This window comes from Cavia porcellus, unplaced genomic scaffold (assembly GCF_034190915.1).
Source record: "Cavia porcellus strain 051 isolate PalLab524CR breed Dunkin Hartley unplaced genomic scaffold, mCavPor4.1 scaffold_1, whole genome shotgun sequence".
Lineage (NCBI taxonomy): Eukaryota > Metazoa > Chordata > Mammalia > Rodentia > Caviidae > Cavia > Cavia porcellus.
The window spans coordinates 90,560,709-90,576,576 of NW_026947484.1; the positions used below are offsets into that span (position 1 = coordinate 90,560,709).

A 15,868-nucleotide genomic window follows, 5' to 3' on the forward strand; every position below is an offset into this window, starting at 1 on the left:
TTTTTTTTTTTTTTTGACCACGGCTAATTGGAGTCTATATGCCTCACTTAGCTGCATGTCAGATTCTTTTTCCTGCTAGAAAAAGATACCTGTGAAAAGGTTTTTTAAAATATTTGTGGTATCTCCCACTTTTTCATTGATTCCAATCAATTTTTTGTTATTCTTCTTTGCATCATCTAGCAGCTGTGGATTGATTTCTCATGGTCTGTTGCTATTTTTAAGAAAATTTCTTTCATGATCACTAACCACAAGCCTGTCTTCTATGTCTGAGATTCTGTCTTCACAGTGTATTCTGCTGCAGATACTTTCAATGAAATTATTAGTTTCCTTGATGTCTGCTTGAATCTGTTTTATGTATTCCATTTTTTTTCTCCATTGTTTGATTTATGGTTGCCATCGTTTTCCTAAGCTTGTCTTTTTGTTGTTGTTGTTGTTATCTGTATCTGGTCTTGAATCACCAAGCACGTTTTTCATTGTGGTTGCCATCTCTGTAGTTATCTGAAAAATTATTTGTAATTTGATTTTTTTCTAGAGCCTCATTCTTTTTTTTTAAATTTTATTTAAGGAGAAAAGAAAAAAAAAGCAGAGAAAGGGTACAAGTTATACAGATTTACAGAAAAAAAAATGAACAGTAGGAAATCACTAGTTAATGGATTACATATTGTCATCTTAGAAATAATTGTTCAAGTCACAAAATTAAAGCTTGTAAAGTGGACATTCCATCAATGATACTGCAAACAGTTCTGTTCAATGATCCAATAAAACTCTGTGATATCATTTTCTATCTTATACACTTAAATATACATGCAGTTATATAGTTTAGAGCACTTTCTTTTCCTCTCTTTTGTACCATGACTATTACACATTTTGGGTTTCATTGCTCCCACGGTTCTTATTACTTTTTTGGAAGAGAGTAAAACCAAATGTGACATAACAGAACAGAATCGGTCAAGTCAAAAGGGTGGACATAATAGATAATGTAAAAACATAATACAAGGTGATCAACAATGGTTACCATAATGCCTCCTGCTATCTCTAATAGAATTGCCTATATCGTTAGTTATAATACAATTGAACAAAACAGTAAAGAATAAAACCGACAAAACCAAAACATTGGAGACATTGTAGGTCTTCAAAAGTAGATAAAAGTCAACAAGAATGGGCGTTATAATGAATCTCATTATCTTCACAGCTGATGCCTAAACTTTCGAACCTGATACTATCCAGCAAAACAGAATAGGGGAACATCAGTTAAAAACCAGATGGTGAGAGTAATACAGGGCTTTAAATCGAGGTAATGGAAAGTCAAAGTGGGTTACTATAATATATCCTGCTATTTTTTTTCCTTTAATTAAAAGGATAAAGATAAAAAAGTAAATAATGGAGTGGAGATTGAGATAAAAGAGGACATAACAACGAAACAGCGCAGATCAAAACATAACCATTTAAGCAGAATAGTATTTCACCACCAGATAATCCTAACCTAAAAGTAGTTACCATATTGTCTTTTTCCTTGAAATCCTTGAGTACAACTTCGTATACTGTAGCATTAAGTATATCAAAACAATGTAAAACCATTTAAGAGAATGACAGCATTACAGAGTATTTAGAATCGACTAACAGAAAATGAACAATGGTTTCTGTATAATCTCCTTGTCTTTAAAAGGTTTTTGCTTATACTATCGTACATAATAAAATCCAATAAGATACAACCTATTTAGACCATTGGAGACAGAAGGACAAAAGCTAGATGAGACTTCAAAACAAGATGATACTAAATCAGTATTACCTATTAAGATGTCATTTTCTCCAAAATAGCTGTTCCTATCATCCAATCTTCTCTGCCTCATTTCTGTTGAGCTCTTTTTCTGTCAGTAGCTGTCAGTTTGTCTTCTTCATTTTGTTCTCTGCTCCATTCGTTGTGGCCTCCCCGCCACTATTTCTGGATTCTTTGTATTTTTCTTTTTTTAGAATATCCTGCAATACTTTCTGTAGAGTTGAACTGGTGGTTGCAAATTCCCCCAGTTCCTCTTTATCCTGGAAGCACCTTGTTTTCCATCAATTTCCAGGGACAGTTGTGCAGGATATCTCAATCTTGGCTGGAGATTATTATCTTTCAAAGCTTGAATTATTTCCCCCCACGCTCTTCGTGATTTGATGGTTTGTGCAGAGAAATCTGCTGTAATTTTGATGGGTGTTCCCTTGTAAGTGGTCTGTTTCTTGTCTCTGACAGCTTTTAATATTCTGTTCTTGTATTGAATTTCTGGAATTTTTATTATTATATGCCTGGGTGTTGCTCTGTTTGGGTTGTAGGTAGCTGGGGTCCTGTATGCCTCATACATCTGAGTATCTTTACCTTTTGCTAAATTAGGAAAATTCTCCTGGATTATTTCTGTGATTAGCTTTTGTAGTTCACTTATTTGTGTCCCTACTTCTTCTTTTATGTTCTTAATCCTTAAGTTATGGATCCGCTTATCATCTTCTTGTCTTTGTATTATTGCTGTTTGTTTCTTTGTTATTTTTAAGAAGTTTTTCATTTCATTCTCCCATATTACAAGTCTGCCCTCCAGTTCAGATAGTCTGTCCTTAGTTTCTTTCAAGCTGTTATGCCAGTCTTGGATAGACTTCTTAGTATCTTGGTAGTCCCTTTGAACCTGCTTCACGTATTCTATGCTTTCTCTGTTTTCTCCATCAAACAATTCCCCCCTCTTTTTCTGTTCTTCCATTCCACCATCTGTTTTTTCTTGGGTGGTGCTTAGCATTTCTATAACTATTCTGCATACTTCTAGCTTCAGGTCGTTGATAACTTCATTCCTGAATTGGTCTATGAGGCTCTCTATATGGCGCTTTATGTCTATTGGTGCGGTGTCCGCTATTGCCTGTTTCTCAGAATTGGGGGCCGAGGAGCCTTTCTTGTTGCTGCCTCTTCCCATATTCTCTGTTCCTTATATATGCAAGCCTATATAAGAGGCCCAGCTTCTCTCCCAGTCAGCCACAGCCTGATCGAATTGCACCGTCTAGGTGTTCCCGCCCACTGCTGTGCACCAGGGAGTTACGGACCAGGCAGTCTACGCATTGACCCTCCCAGCCACCGTCAGGCTCTGGGATCTTGGTTGGGCCAGCCTACCAGGTCCGCCGGCAGCGTCAAACAGGCCAGGCACTTTTCACCAATCCCGCCCGAGAGGGGGATGTGTGGCTGGAGTCACCACCGCGCCCTGCTCCCGCAGCACTGCCCCGGCCCAGAAAGTCCTCCGCTGTAGTCAAACTGTGGTAGAGTGTCAGTTTCTCTCACTCACCTCACCACAAGTCAGTGCACGCCTCGCTGCCCTTCCTGTTTTCAACTCCGTTCGCAGATTGCCGTTCTCAGAGCTTCCGCGCGTCTCTCTCCTTGCGGAGCAGATGTAGAGGCAGCCAGCCGCTGCGCGGCGGGAAACCCAAATCGCGGCTTCCAATGGCGCGGGGTCCAGCCTCCACACCGAGGCTTTTCTGTTCCTGTTTTAGCACCAGGACTGCATTCCAAGTTGGTTTCTCTCAGCCCAGTTCATTCCTGAGTCAGCAGAGCATATCTCCATCTGCTTATATCTCCTTAGTCCGCACTATTCCTGGCTTCTGAGCCAAGTCTTTCAGAGAGCCTCTGGTAGTTGCTGTTATCTGTCTGCCATGTTCTCCCAGAAGTCTAGAGCCTCATTCTTTTGCTATGCTGTTACCCCTTCAGAAAAGCCAGATACATGGCTTTGTATTGTATAATATCATTGCCCCCTGGGTGTAAGTTGCTGCGTACATAGCCCCGCCTTGGGTTCTTGGGCACTGTTTCACAGGATTTTTTATGCCCTTTAGACAGTCTCAGTCTTTGTATGCCAGGAAGAACAGCTGTTACAACAGTTATGTCACTTTAGCCAAAGTCGTACCATTAGCAATAACAGTGTGAAACAGCCTAGAAAATGCCAAATTGAGGTAACCATTAATTTGCCACCTTTAACTGAAGTAAATATATGATTATATAATGAAATCTAAAACTAGAAAATAAGTCCTTAATATCAGTTTTACCCTCAGGAGACAAAATTTAAAAGGGTTTAGGGAGAAAATAGAGAAATGGAAGAAGAGGAAAAGATTAGCAAGCAAGGTTTGAGTACAAAGGAAGAGCATGTAAACTTTGGGAAACTGTTGCAGCAGACAGGAGGAAAAGAGGGAAGAAATAAAAGGAAGAACAGAACAGAAGAATAATCACAAAAAACTAGAAGTCACACTCACGTTTACATAAAAATGAGATCAAACAGTGAAGAGAAAAAAAAAGGGAGAGAAGAAAAAAAAGGTCCACTTCAATATCTTGTTTGTCACTGGTAGATAACATGTTGAGACAGAGTTCATATCTGTGATGATTTATCTCAGCAAGTCCAGCAGTAGCTTTATGGTGGGAGAGTGCATAATTTCAGTGAGGCTGCACCTTTATTTCTCCTGAATTTCAGGCTGGTTTCTGGCCATCAGGCTAGGACCAAACCTGTTCGGCCTGCAGTAGTCAGTGTGCCTTTTCTGCAGGCTTAAACTCAGGTGGGAGCTGCTAGATGGAGCCAGAAGTTGTTTGAGTTCTGAGCTCAGTTGGACTCTCTTTAGGATGGCTCCCAGACTTATCACCTCTCTCCCATGGGATAGCCAAATTTGCTTTACTCACCACGAGTGCAGTCCGTGGCATCCACTCCATTAAACTGTTGGATCTCTCTGTGGATGTTTCTGGGGTTCTTAGCAGTCACCAAGTCTTTACAGGTGTGAAGTACACTTCTTGTGCAGTAAGTCCCAATTTAAGGAAAAGGCACTGCCCACTAGGTCTTTCTTCTTCATTGAAATTTCTTTTTTTGCTCTCCCTATAGGCTTCAGTTCTCACTTCGGATTCTTTCTGGGTTCAGGGGACCCACTTCTGGCCTGATTCTTCAAACTCTTCCTATAGACCTATTCCATGGTCAGGTATAGTCACAGCAGTGACCCTGATTCTATGGCACAGTTTTGTGTATTCATCAGCTTTCCTGTTGCTGATACATGATACCTGATGCCCAGCACTTGAAAAAGGAGAGGTTTAATTTGGTTCATAGTTTTAGGGAATTCAGTCCATAGTTGGCTAGCAAGGTGGAGTTAATGCATAGGTCATGGAAGCTGGGAAAGAGGAAGGGGACAGTGCCAGTGGGACCATACATCAGTGTTACATCTCCATGATCAACCCAGACACACCCAGAAGTATGCTTTACTAATCCTAAGCAGTCACGTTGACACAATTAATTTTAACCATCACAGCATCTTAGGTCTCCCTGAATTAGTGTCTGTTCAGATCCAGTGTCCAGTTATCCCTGATGAAGTGTGGTTAATTCCTCTCCTACAGTGTATAGTCACTTTGGCAAATGGTTGTATGTTCTCTTGAAAAGGCTAGGAGGAAGATTTATAGTATGACTTTTTGGCAGTATGTCAGGATTCCTAATGGGACTCTTTTTTTCTTTGTTCAAAGAGTCCTGGATCTGCAAACTCACTCAGGTATGAGAAGTGGTTGTGGACTGGTAATCTCCTTTGTGTTGATTTAAATCATATTTCTGGTAATTAGACTAAAAGACTTTTCTATTTACAGAAATCAGATAAACCTTACGTAGACTACTCATCTAATTTTACTTCTAGGAATTCCATGATCAGTTAACCAGTGCTAGCATTCTTCATGGGTCAAACCTTTTTGTGCATTGCATTGACTCTAATGCTTGTGATAGTAACCACTTTCTTGCTGACATTTAAATGTTAACACTTGGCCTGTATTATCCAAAGTCCCACTATTCCCATTGAATGGACCCTAGTTTGATAGTACCGTGTCTTATTGTTATGGGCTTTCTAGACACATAGAACTCAGAGAAGCTTTGATTTCTTTCACCAATATATTTCTCAAGCATTGGTAACGGAAGTGTTTTCTGGCTCTCCCAAGGGACATAGGTAGCAGATGAGCAGACTTAATAGATACTTTCTATATAGTTGAAAGAAAATTTTTTTCTTTAAACACTCCAGAATAAATACCAGTGTTTGTAAGAAAAGAGAAATCTTTACTTATGACCCCAGTGATTAAGGTGATTAATGTACAGAATTTGTCTGAGTATGAAAAGTATAACTGTCAGCAAATTGTTTATATTTAGAGCTTTTAGAATGAAAAGAAATTTTCTTTTTCTTTTTTTTTGTCTTTTTGAGACAGGGTCTTGCTATGCAGTTCAGGCTGGCTTTGAGCTAACTTTTTAGTCCAGGCTGATCTCGAACTTGCAATGATCCACCTACCTCAGCCTCCCGAGTGCTGGGATTACAGGAGAGCGCCACCAGGCCTGGAGAAAAGGAATTTTCATAGTTTTCAATATATTATATAGTAAATATCAGGTGAAAAGAAGAAACCAGTTGAATGTTGTTTTTTGTTTTATAAGATACGATAAAAAATAAACATAAAACAACAAAAATTTCTATTCCAAGCATGGATGTGACTAGTCATGTTTTATCCAAATATATCTTTTTCTTTTTCTGTTTTTTTTTTTTTTTTTTTTTTTTTAATACAGGGTGCCACTATATAGTCTAGGCTGCCTTCAACTTACTGTGTAGCCTAGGCTAGCCTTAGATTGATGACAGTCCTCCTGCCACAGCCTCCTGAGTGCTGGGATTTCACCACCATGTCTGGCCAATCATGTCTATTTTCAAATAATTTTCTTCTTTTGGGATCTTGCAGGAAGCAGAAATAGGCAAGAGAATGGTTGAGAAGGTATGGGAGATAGATTCACCTCATTCATTGCACTATGGAATTGCAAGTTACTGCAGTAAAAATACTAACATGAAAAAAGGTAGATGAGCGAGCCATATAAAAAACACTTAGTTTTTGAGATTGTCTGAGAGGAAACATTTAAATGCAGGTATCTGGAACATTTTCTTATACCCTACTCCATCTTGTAGGCTACTCATTGAAGGAAAGATTTTCAAAGTGTAGTGAGAGCTGAATTTTTCTTAAAGTGAGAGGGAGAGATTGAAGCAGGGATTGGTAATGTAAAAGCAAAGCCTGTTCCTTGTGTACAGAGACACATAATACAGGGAGAGGAGACAAAAAACAGATTTTGAATTGATATTTTTTTCTTAGTGCTAGGGTTTGGACCCATGCTAGGCAAGCATTCAGCCCCTGAGCTGTCTCCTTAGCCTTTGTTTTTAAGTTTTGAGATAAGGTCTTGCTAAGTTGGGCCTGCTAGCCTAGAAGTCGAGATCTTTCTGCCTCAGCTTCCCAAGTAACTGTAATTACAGGTACTATACCAGCCTGACCTGCTTGTTCTTCATTTGGAATTTGACTTTTGAAAAGTAAATTGCTATTATCATTCAAATCTTTTTCTAAAGCTCTATTTAGTGAGTTTTTTTTTTAACCTTTTTCTGATAGGATTCTTTTAATTGTTGTGTCTGGACCATAGTGTGCACTGATTAGAATATCATTAGGTTAAATTAAATCAGTCAATAAGATTCTTGGTTCAGAGAGACCCTTTATTTCTATTCGTTAGCCTTTTGTAATGTTAAAGGACCAGTAAGGTTTTTTTTTGGTACCGGGGATTACACTCACAACCTTGTGTTTGCCAGGCAGTTGCTTGTGCCACTGAGCCATATCCCTGGCCAGTAAGTATTTTTTAATAATGTGTATTAGCAGGACATAGGTGTACAGTAAACTTCATTGTATATATATTTCAGTCAAGAAAACTTTATATAATGTAGAATATAAAAATGTTCATGGGCCATTTAGGAGAGGCCATTTTGTCCCCTTACTCCTCAACACACGTATTAAGATGATTTTATTTTTCTGAATTTCTGAGAGGAAGTTTTCGCCCTTATAAAAACTAGCAGACTTCCTGAGTGTCCTTGAATGATTTATTCATGGCCTACCTTGTGTAGTGGCAAAAGAAAAGAATTATACATTACTTTTTTATCTGGTGCAAGAGAGCAATTTAAAGAAATATACTTGGTAAGACCTGTAATAAAATTTTTAACGACTTGTCTTTCCAGCTCATACTAATTACAAAGAGTATTATCTCCTCCATGACTCAGAGATGTGTATTTTTTTCCTAGCTAAAATAAGTGTTATTTCCATATTACTTTTGGTCTTTATGTCAAATATTATTCTTCTGTTTAAAAAATCTGTTGTACTCATATCTAAGGTAGTGTTTAAGTATATAGTGATAAATACTATAAATTTACTAACATTTTCCTGAGAGTAATATAGGATGAATAAAGTTAGTCTGTCATTAACTGATAATTTTTCTTTCTTTCCTTTATTATTGTCTCTTTTCCTGTACCCTACAAATTACTGTCTTAGGATACTTGAAAAACAGATGAGTGGTCTCATTTTAATTACTTGCTATGTCACCCTCTTACTAGATTATATATTGTGCATGGACAGAGGCTACACTGATTCAGTTCACTTCCACATGCCTAAAGCCTCAGATTAGTACATACTTGGAATTTGGTAAATTAATTGAATGAATGAATAATAAAATCCATATTATAATACTTTTTGTAACAATCTCTGTTAAAAATATATTGTTTCTTATATATTGAAATATTTAGATTATAAAATATGGGGAGAAATTATATCAAGAAAAGAATATTTTTAGTGTATTTTCAAACTAAGTTTGATACTTGTTCTTTAACACTAACGGTTAGAGTAGTAAAGTAGTAAAGAGTATTAAAATAAAAATCAATTTGAAGTGGTGTTTGAAACTCAACTTTTGATTGTTTTGGATTAATATTTGGAATTTTTTTGACCATGTGACCTTGATTTGCTCAGGTAATTTAATTTATGGCCTAACTAAATTAGACCAAGGGCATAACATAGACATACTCATATTTTTTCAATAGATATCAGTCTTAAAAAACTTTAATTGAAACATGATGTGGGCTGTGTGCATTATAGCATTTTTATTGTTTATTTCAAATTGTAACTTGAGAATTACACAGATTGAAGAATATTTCCAAGCATAATAAAAAACTATATGCTCTTGGGATCAAAAGATATATTTTAGCAAAATAGTACGTTATAAAAGACCTGAATGATCAGAAACACAAGAAACAAGTAGGTTTATGTAATTTCCCAAAACATTGTCAGTGCGTTCATTTTATTGTTGGATAAGAGGTATATACAAACATTTCTGTTACTTAAGAGATTAAAAAATTACTATCATATGGATTGTGATCAGGTAGAAAGTAGCCATAAATTTTAACTTTGCATATTATGAACTTTAATCTCCAAAGTGATTAATACTTGGATATATAGCAGCATACTTGGAGAATAAAATGCTACTTGATATTTACTAATAATATCTTTTCTGTTATATCTAATTTTAATATCTCTGTTGTTATTTGCTTGTCTTTTGTGTCTATGTGACTTTAAGAGTATATTTTTATGCTATATTTTTCTCTAGGCATTCAGAAAGACAAGGATAAACCTCCCAGCTTCTCTGTTGTCCTTGAGAATTTGAGGCACACCTTGACAGATTACCAGAGCAAGCTGGAAGATGCATCTAATGAGGTAACACTTGCACTGTTTGGCTCCACTCATATAGCCTTCGGCCTGTACCAGTATGTATTCCTTGCTTGTTACAAAGGTCGAAAAGATTGGAATGTTGAATTGACAGCTTCACAGATATAAAAAATAGTCTGTCACTGTTTTTTTCGTAAGTGTGGCATAATATAGTCATTCACTTATGTTTTTATAACTCTTCAGACACATTTATTTTCAACATTATATAGATGTTGACACTTCTTAATTTATCTTAATTTAATAAAAAACTGCAAGTCATCTAAATTAATACATGTTTATTAAAATGTTAATGTGTTTTATGATATGGAATAGCTAGTGGAAATTTAAGTCTTGTCAATATTTTAGTTTGATAAACTGTGGAAGTCCTAATAGAAGAGAGAAATTATTTTCAATCTCTAAAGGAAGTGAAGTGGTTAGAAGTTTTCAGAAACAAATATTCTTCTGATGTAGCATGGAGGCTTTTAGTTTGCTGATTGAAAAAGCTCATGCTTCTGTCTCATTTGTTTAATCTGTGAGTTGATAATTTTCTTGGGTATTAAAATGTTTTACAAATTCATGCTTTAAGAATTAAAGAATTTGTCTACTTATATCTTTTCAAATTAGCATATGAAATAATTATGTTAAATACAATTAGTTAACAAAATAGATTGTTTGGCTGAGGATGTCACAAAGCAAAGATTTTAGTTTCATTTTTGCAAAATCCACGAGACCATTAAGTTAACATATTAGTAGAAGCTCATTTTAGTTAAGTAGGGTGAACAAAGAAGGAAAAGTGAGTTGTCTTGATACCCTGTGTAAATGTTCAAAAGGAAAAAAAGAATAACCATTGAAATAACTAAATTTCTATGAAGAACAAAGTATTGCTAAGTCTTTCCTTCTGAGTTAAGAGAACCTGTATTCCTAGTGGTTTATGAAACTCTTCTGAGGCCCACGTCTGGAAGCTGCAGGGTAACTAGGAACATATTACCCACAGCGAATTGTTATTTGGGAGGATGAATGTCACATGATCCTTAGCACAGTTGAAAAGTCGACTCAGCAGGCTTTGGCTTAGTAATGTGCTTTGTTGTGAATCAGTGCCAGAGACAGCAGTGGGGAGACCAAGGGGGTGGCTGCAAAGAAAGCAAAAAGAGCAGTCTGACAGAAAGAAGAATGAACTGTCAAAGAAAATAAATCACACGTGGTGCAGGACCAACTGATGACCTGCCACAAGCCTTCCCAGTAGGACTTCATGTGACTAACCCTGAAGTTGTCATATGGAGAGAGACCAGTAAATACCTTCATGATGTACAGAAAAACAGTCTTTGGCTCTGTTCTTTTTTCTTTCCTTGTAGACATCACTGCTTCTGGCATTTTGGTCCAGTAGGATTTTCAGAATAGAGTTATATTTGTTTACAGTAAGAGTGAAATCTTTTATCTAGACATCTAGAAAAAATTCAGTAATATTGCTGACATTTTAAGAATGCTTTGTTTTCTTTTTAATCATGTGAGCTTATGACAGAGAATATGTAATATTTAACCAAAAGAATAATTGTTATGACTCTTAATTACTGTTGAAAAATGTGTATTTTAAGCATTTGCATAAAAACACTTAAAGGTTAGCTTTTGAGTTACCCATCCTTGAGAAATATAAAAAAGTTATTTTTTTTTTTTAATCAGCTAAACAGCATGAGTGATGCTAAGGAAAAGGCATCTAATGAACTTGATTCTACCAAAATGAAGATTGAATCTCATACTAAAAATATAAAGGTAATATGATTAGAGTTTTTCAGTTTTTATTAAGAAAAAGATACTTTGGGAATATTGTAGAGATAGCTGAAAATATATGTTACTATTTATAAAGTTTGTTAATATTCACTTTTAATAGTTTGTTGATCAAAGTAACATTTTTTCAGTTAAAAAATAAAACTTGATTACAAATTATCTTGGTTAAAGGAAAAATTGATTTTTCTGATGTAATTATAATACAGCTTTGTAAACAGATTGAGATTGAATATTGTCTTGCCTTACATACCTATATATATTAAAAAAATTTTACATAACCACACTTATATTTAGAGTCAGTTTTCATCATTTTAGGGTGGAGCTATTGGTTTTAGTACTTTATGTCTGGTAATGTGTTGAGACTACAGCTGGCTATGGTACAGGAAAAGTTTTCTGTGCTATTTTTATGTAGTGCATATTTGCAAAATTTTAGTTGCACAATATTGTTGGAATTTTGTTGTGTAGGTTCATATTTAGTTTGTTATGGATGCAGCTCAATAGAATTTGTTAAGGTTAAGGAATAGGTGAGCTGCACTTTATGCTACATACTTGAAATTTTTATTGGTATTTGGAATGTCATCAGAAAGAAAATGTTCTTAAACGTAAAAAGATAATATTTTAAAAAATGTTATTAAAATGCATTGAACTATCAAACTTTTTAAATAATGAATTGAAAGGAAAATTGCCTTTATAGTGTTTTTTTTTTTTTGGTACCGTGGGCCAAATTCATGACCTCCCGCTTGCCAGGTACGCACTGTGTCACTGAGCTATATCTCTGGCTAAAGAGTTTTTTGGAATAAGGCATTTTGTTAACATTTTGTACACATGTTCAAATATAACAATTTTCCTAATTTTTGAGCTAAACTTTCACAATTGGAAAATTCTTTCAGGAAAATACTTCAAAGATTAGCTTTAAATCAAATGCTTCATTGTTTTGTATTAAAGCTTTGAAAGTTTTCATTATCTATTTTACATTAGTGTGCCTTCCCACTGAGGACTTTTCTTACAATCTTTTTATTTGATGCCTCTGACAGGAACTTCAAGATAAACTGGCTGATGCCCATAAAGAGTTAAGTCACTTACGCACTAAATGTGCAGACCGAGAGGCTTTAATAGGCTCTTTAAAAGTAGAACTACAAAATGTGCTGCACTGTTGGGAGAAAGAAAAGTCACGAGCAGTCCAGTATGAAAGTGAACTGCAGAAGCTTTCGCAGGTTTTCCAGAAGGACACTGAGGTATTGCCTGAGACTGGAAGAGTAAAAAAAGACCTGCCATGGATCTGGGGTTTATGCATTTATTTACATCTAGTGACTATTTTTACTATTTTAGTATACTTAATTTTAAAAAGTTGCTTGAGTTGAGTATTTTGAAGTGACAGCTGCAAAATGAGCTGTTCTATTATTTTGTGTTATTCTACTTTGTGAGAAAAGTAATATAATTTAATTCTCTATCCTTGGGCCATGAATTCTTTATCATATTTCAAGCTGCTATGCTCCTAATGATCTCTTCAAAGTTTGCTTGTTTCCCAATGACAAACTTATTTTCATTTCAATAATTCTATAAGTTGGTGTGGTAGATTTTCTTTTTTTTGTAATCAAATAGATCTGGACAAGATATTCTACTTAGTCTCTATATTTCAGTTTCTTTATTTGTAAAACAGGAGTAATACCTACTTTTGTAGACTGTCTCTGGTCTTTATAGGGATAGTAAAAAAAATTCTAGAAAAATAAAAGTTCTGTGAAATCAAAACTTCATTTGGGTATCCTGAATAGTTATCTATCCATTTTTATTTATTAATGGCTTGTTAAAGTATTATGACAAAATTTTCATATTCTGTATGAACTTGTGTGATTGAAATTGTTATATTTTTTGGATGGTATTCTTCTTCTTTTTTTTTTTTTTTATTGGTACCGGGGTTTGAACTCATAACCACATGCTTGTAAGGCAAGGCGCTTATGCTGAGCTAAATCTCCAGCCCCAAAATTGTTATACTTTTTACACAGGAGTAGCCACACACTAGCTAGTGTGGCTAGTGAAACCAATTTATCCAAAACTATCTGCATATTGAGTTCATTATTTTAGCAAGTCTGAATGCAAATGCTAAGGGAATAAAAAGGAAACAAACATTTTTTCTACTCTTCTTACAGTCTGGGATTTAAATTGTGTCCACAAGAAGTTGTTGGAATTGCTCTACACATCAGATAGTGATTAAAGTAAAGGAAACTAGAAGCCTGACTATTGTAAAGTCAGCATGTCTACTGCATTGTAGTTGAGTCCAACATGTGTGAATTGATTTTGGATCTTGTGAGTTTCTTTTCATGCCAAATGGGTGATTATCATTCTTGGTTTATCACAGCCCAAGCAAAAAGGACATAATAGCAACACCAGAAATTATCTTCAAAGATGAGCTTCCTTGAGAATGAACAAGAATATTAAGAAGGCAGATTTTAGTATCTGAATACCATATTTTGATAGTTATACTTAATATAAATTTTGTGCATTTTGACCCAGTTAAAAATGCAAAATTGCCAGGGAATGGTGGCACATGCCTATAATCCCAGCGTTCTGGGAGGCTGAGGCAGCAGAATTGCAAGTTTGAGCCCAGCCTGTCAATTCAGTGAGTTAGTAAGACTGTATCACAGAAAAAAAACAAGCCCAAAAACTTCTTAGCAAGACCCTGCCTCTAAAAGGCCTGGGGATTTTTGCTCAGGGTAAAGGTCCTGAGTTCAATTCATAGTGTTGAAAAAAAAGTAAAAGTCATCTTTAACTGTCTATAAAAGGACAATGCATAGGGAAAATACATTTATTAAAAAATCTTTTGATATCTTAATCCAAATTTGTGATTTTTAGAACATTTAAAAATTTTGGTGTTTAAATTAGTATATCTGGAAAAAAGTGAAGTAGCACATAGGGTCAATTAATGACACACATTTTGAAATGTTCAGGAAAACTAACCTTACAATTTCTAATTACAAAACCTTCACGTATGCTGTATTTAGGGTTTGTTGTTACTGTTATTTAATCTAGATTATTAGAATTTCCTATGATTTTCTCATAAATTTTCCTTTTTTAAAAGTTTTCTTTACCTGCTGATTTATTAAAACATATTGAACTTACTTTATCCATATAAAATATTCACTTTTCAGCCTCATAACTGTCTTTGGGACTTTATGGAGGAAATAGTTTATAAAGAGAGCCAGTTGGCATTATGTAACTAAATACTGCTTCCATATTCAAGATAGGTTCAGCTTTATACTGAATTCTAGAGCATAGTAAGTAATTTTAGGTCATTGAATAATGTATAGTTTAGTAACCATAATAATGCTATGCTTTTAAAGGACTTCTTATTTATTTATTTTTTGTTTTTTGAGATGGGGACTCACTATGCAGGCCTCACTATATAGCCTAGGCTGGCCTCAAACCCATGGCAATCCTCCTGCCTTTGCCTCCTGAGTGCTGGGATTATAGAGGCATGTGCTACCATGCCTGGCCTTTTTTCCCTCATATTTCTAACATTTTTGGAAATCTGTCTTGGGAAGCTATCTCTATTTTTTTGGCCTGTTACTCTGTAATATTTTAGACCTTACCAATGTGTCAAATACTGTGCTACATAAATTGGCAAGTGGGATAAACAAATTTTTATATGACTTCCTGCTTTGCGTAAGGAGATTAGAAAAGATTTTTCAATAATAGGTAAGTAAAATGGAATCTCTGAATTAGGAAGAAAGCTGAGTAATTGTGTACATGTGAAGTGTAGATATTGGTATGACTTATAGATATTGGTATAACTTTTTCTTCATTAGAATTGAATGACAATTTTCTCTACATTGCTTTTAGACTCAACATCTGTTTTGGTTAGTGTAAATAAGAAATTGTAGAATTACCATGATGAATTCCAGTTAGAATGCTTATAGACAGCTACACTAGACGGCTTGTGTTACAGCTCAGGAATCTTAGGCCCTGAACAGATGCTTACTCAGATCACAGTCTTATTCAGGAGCAAAGATAGGGTCAGAAACATGGTCTTTGTGGCTTTTAGACATTAGGGTTTGGTTTTGAACTCCAATTGTCAGTGATTTCAAGTATTCTATCTAATGGTTGGTTTTATATGTGAAAAAAGTTATATAAATGACAATATCTGAAACTTGAGAATTTTAGTTTCTAGATTTTAGAAATAAAATTTTCACTGTTTGTATTATGTGCTTTATTTCTTATAATGTTTATATAAAGGAATTAATTTGTCTTTTTCCTGCAGGAGAAACTAACCTTCCTTCATACTTTGTATCAGCACTTGGTAGCAGGCTGTGTGCTCATGAAACAACCAGAAGGCATGTTGGATAAATTCTCTTGGTCTGAGCTTTGTGCAGTCTTGCAGGAGAATGTTGATGCCCTCATTGCAGACCTCAACAGGGCTAATGAGAAGGTAACTGTCCTCAGGCACCAGATACCTCTATTAAATTCAGTGACATTTGTCCACATCACAGTATCATTAAGAGGGGCTGACATTCATCTTATTTCAAAAAGAATTTGGATGTTAATAAT

The 15,868-nt window shown here is 35.2% G+C and overlaps 1 protein-coding gene across 14 annotated transcripts in view; it reads left to right on the forward strand.

Annotated features, from left to right (window-relative positions):
- Nucleotides 1-15,868, forward strand: part of Ccdc171 (coiled-coil domain containing 171) — a 454,917-nt gene that overhangs the window by 157,248 nt on the left and 281,801 nt on the right. For 11 of the 14 annotated variants that reach the window (XM_063251434.1, XM_063251464.1, XM_063251460.1 and 8 more), the window contains 4 exons: nucleotides 9,447-9,553; nucleotides 11,222-11,311; nucleotides 12,361-12,561; nucleotides 15,582-15,749. In XM_063251434.1, the coding sequence (XP_063107504.1) occupies nucleotides 9,447-9,553; nucleotides 11,222-11,311; nucleotides 12,361-12,561; nucleotides 15,582-15,749 (566 nt within the window). Of the gene's footprint in view, nucleotides 1-9,446; nucleotides 9,554-11,221; nucleotides 11,313-12,360; nucleotides 12,562-15,581; nucleotides 15,750-15,868 lie in introns of those variants that run through there. The other 3 variants (XR_010048327.1, XR_010048331.1, XR_010048328.1) reach the window with 3 other exon arrangements.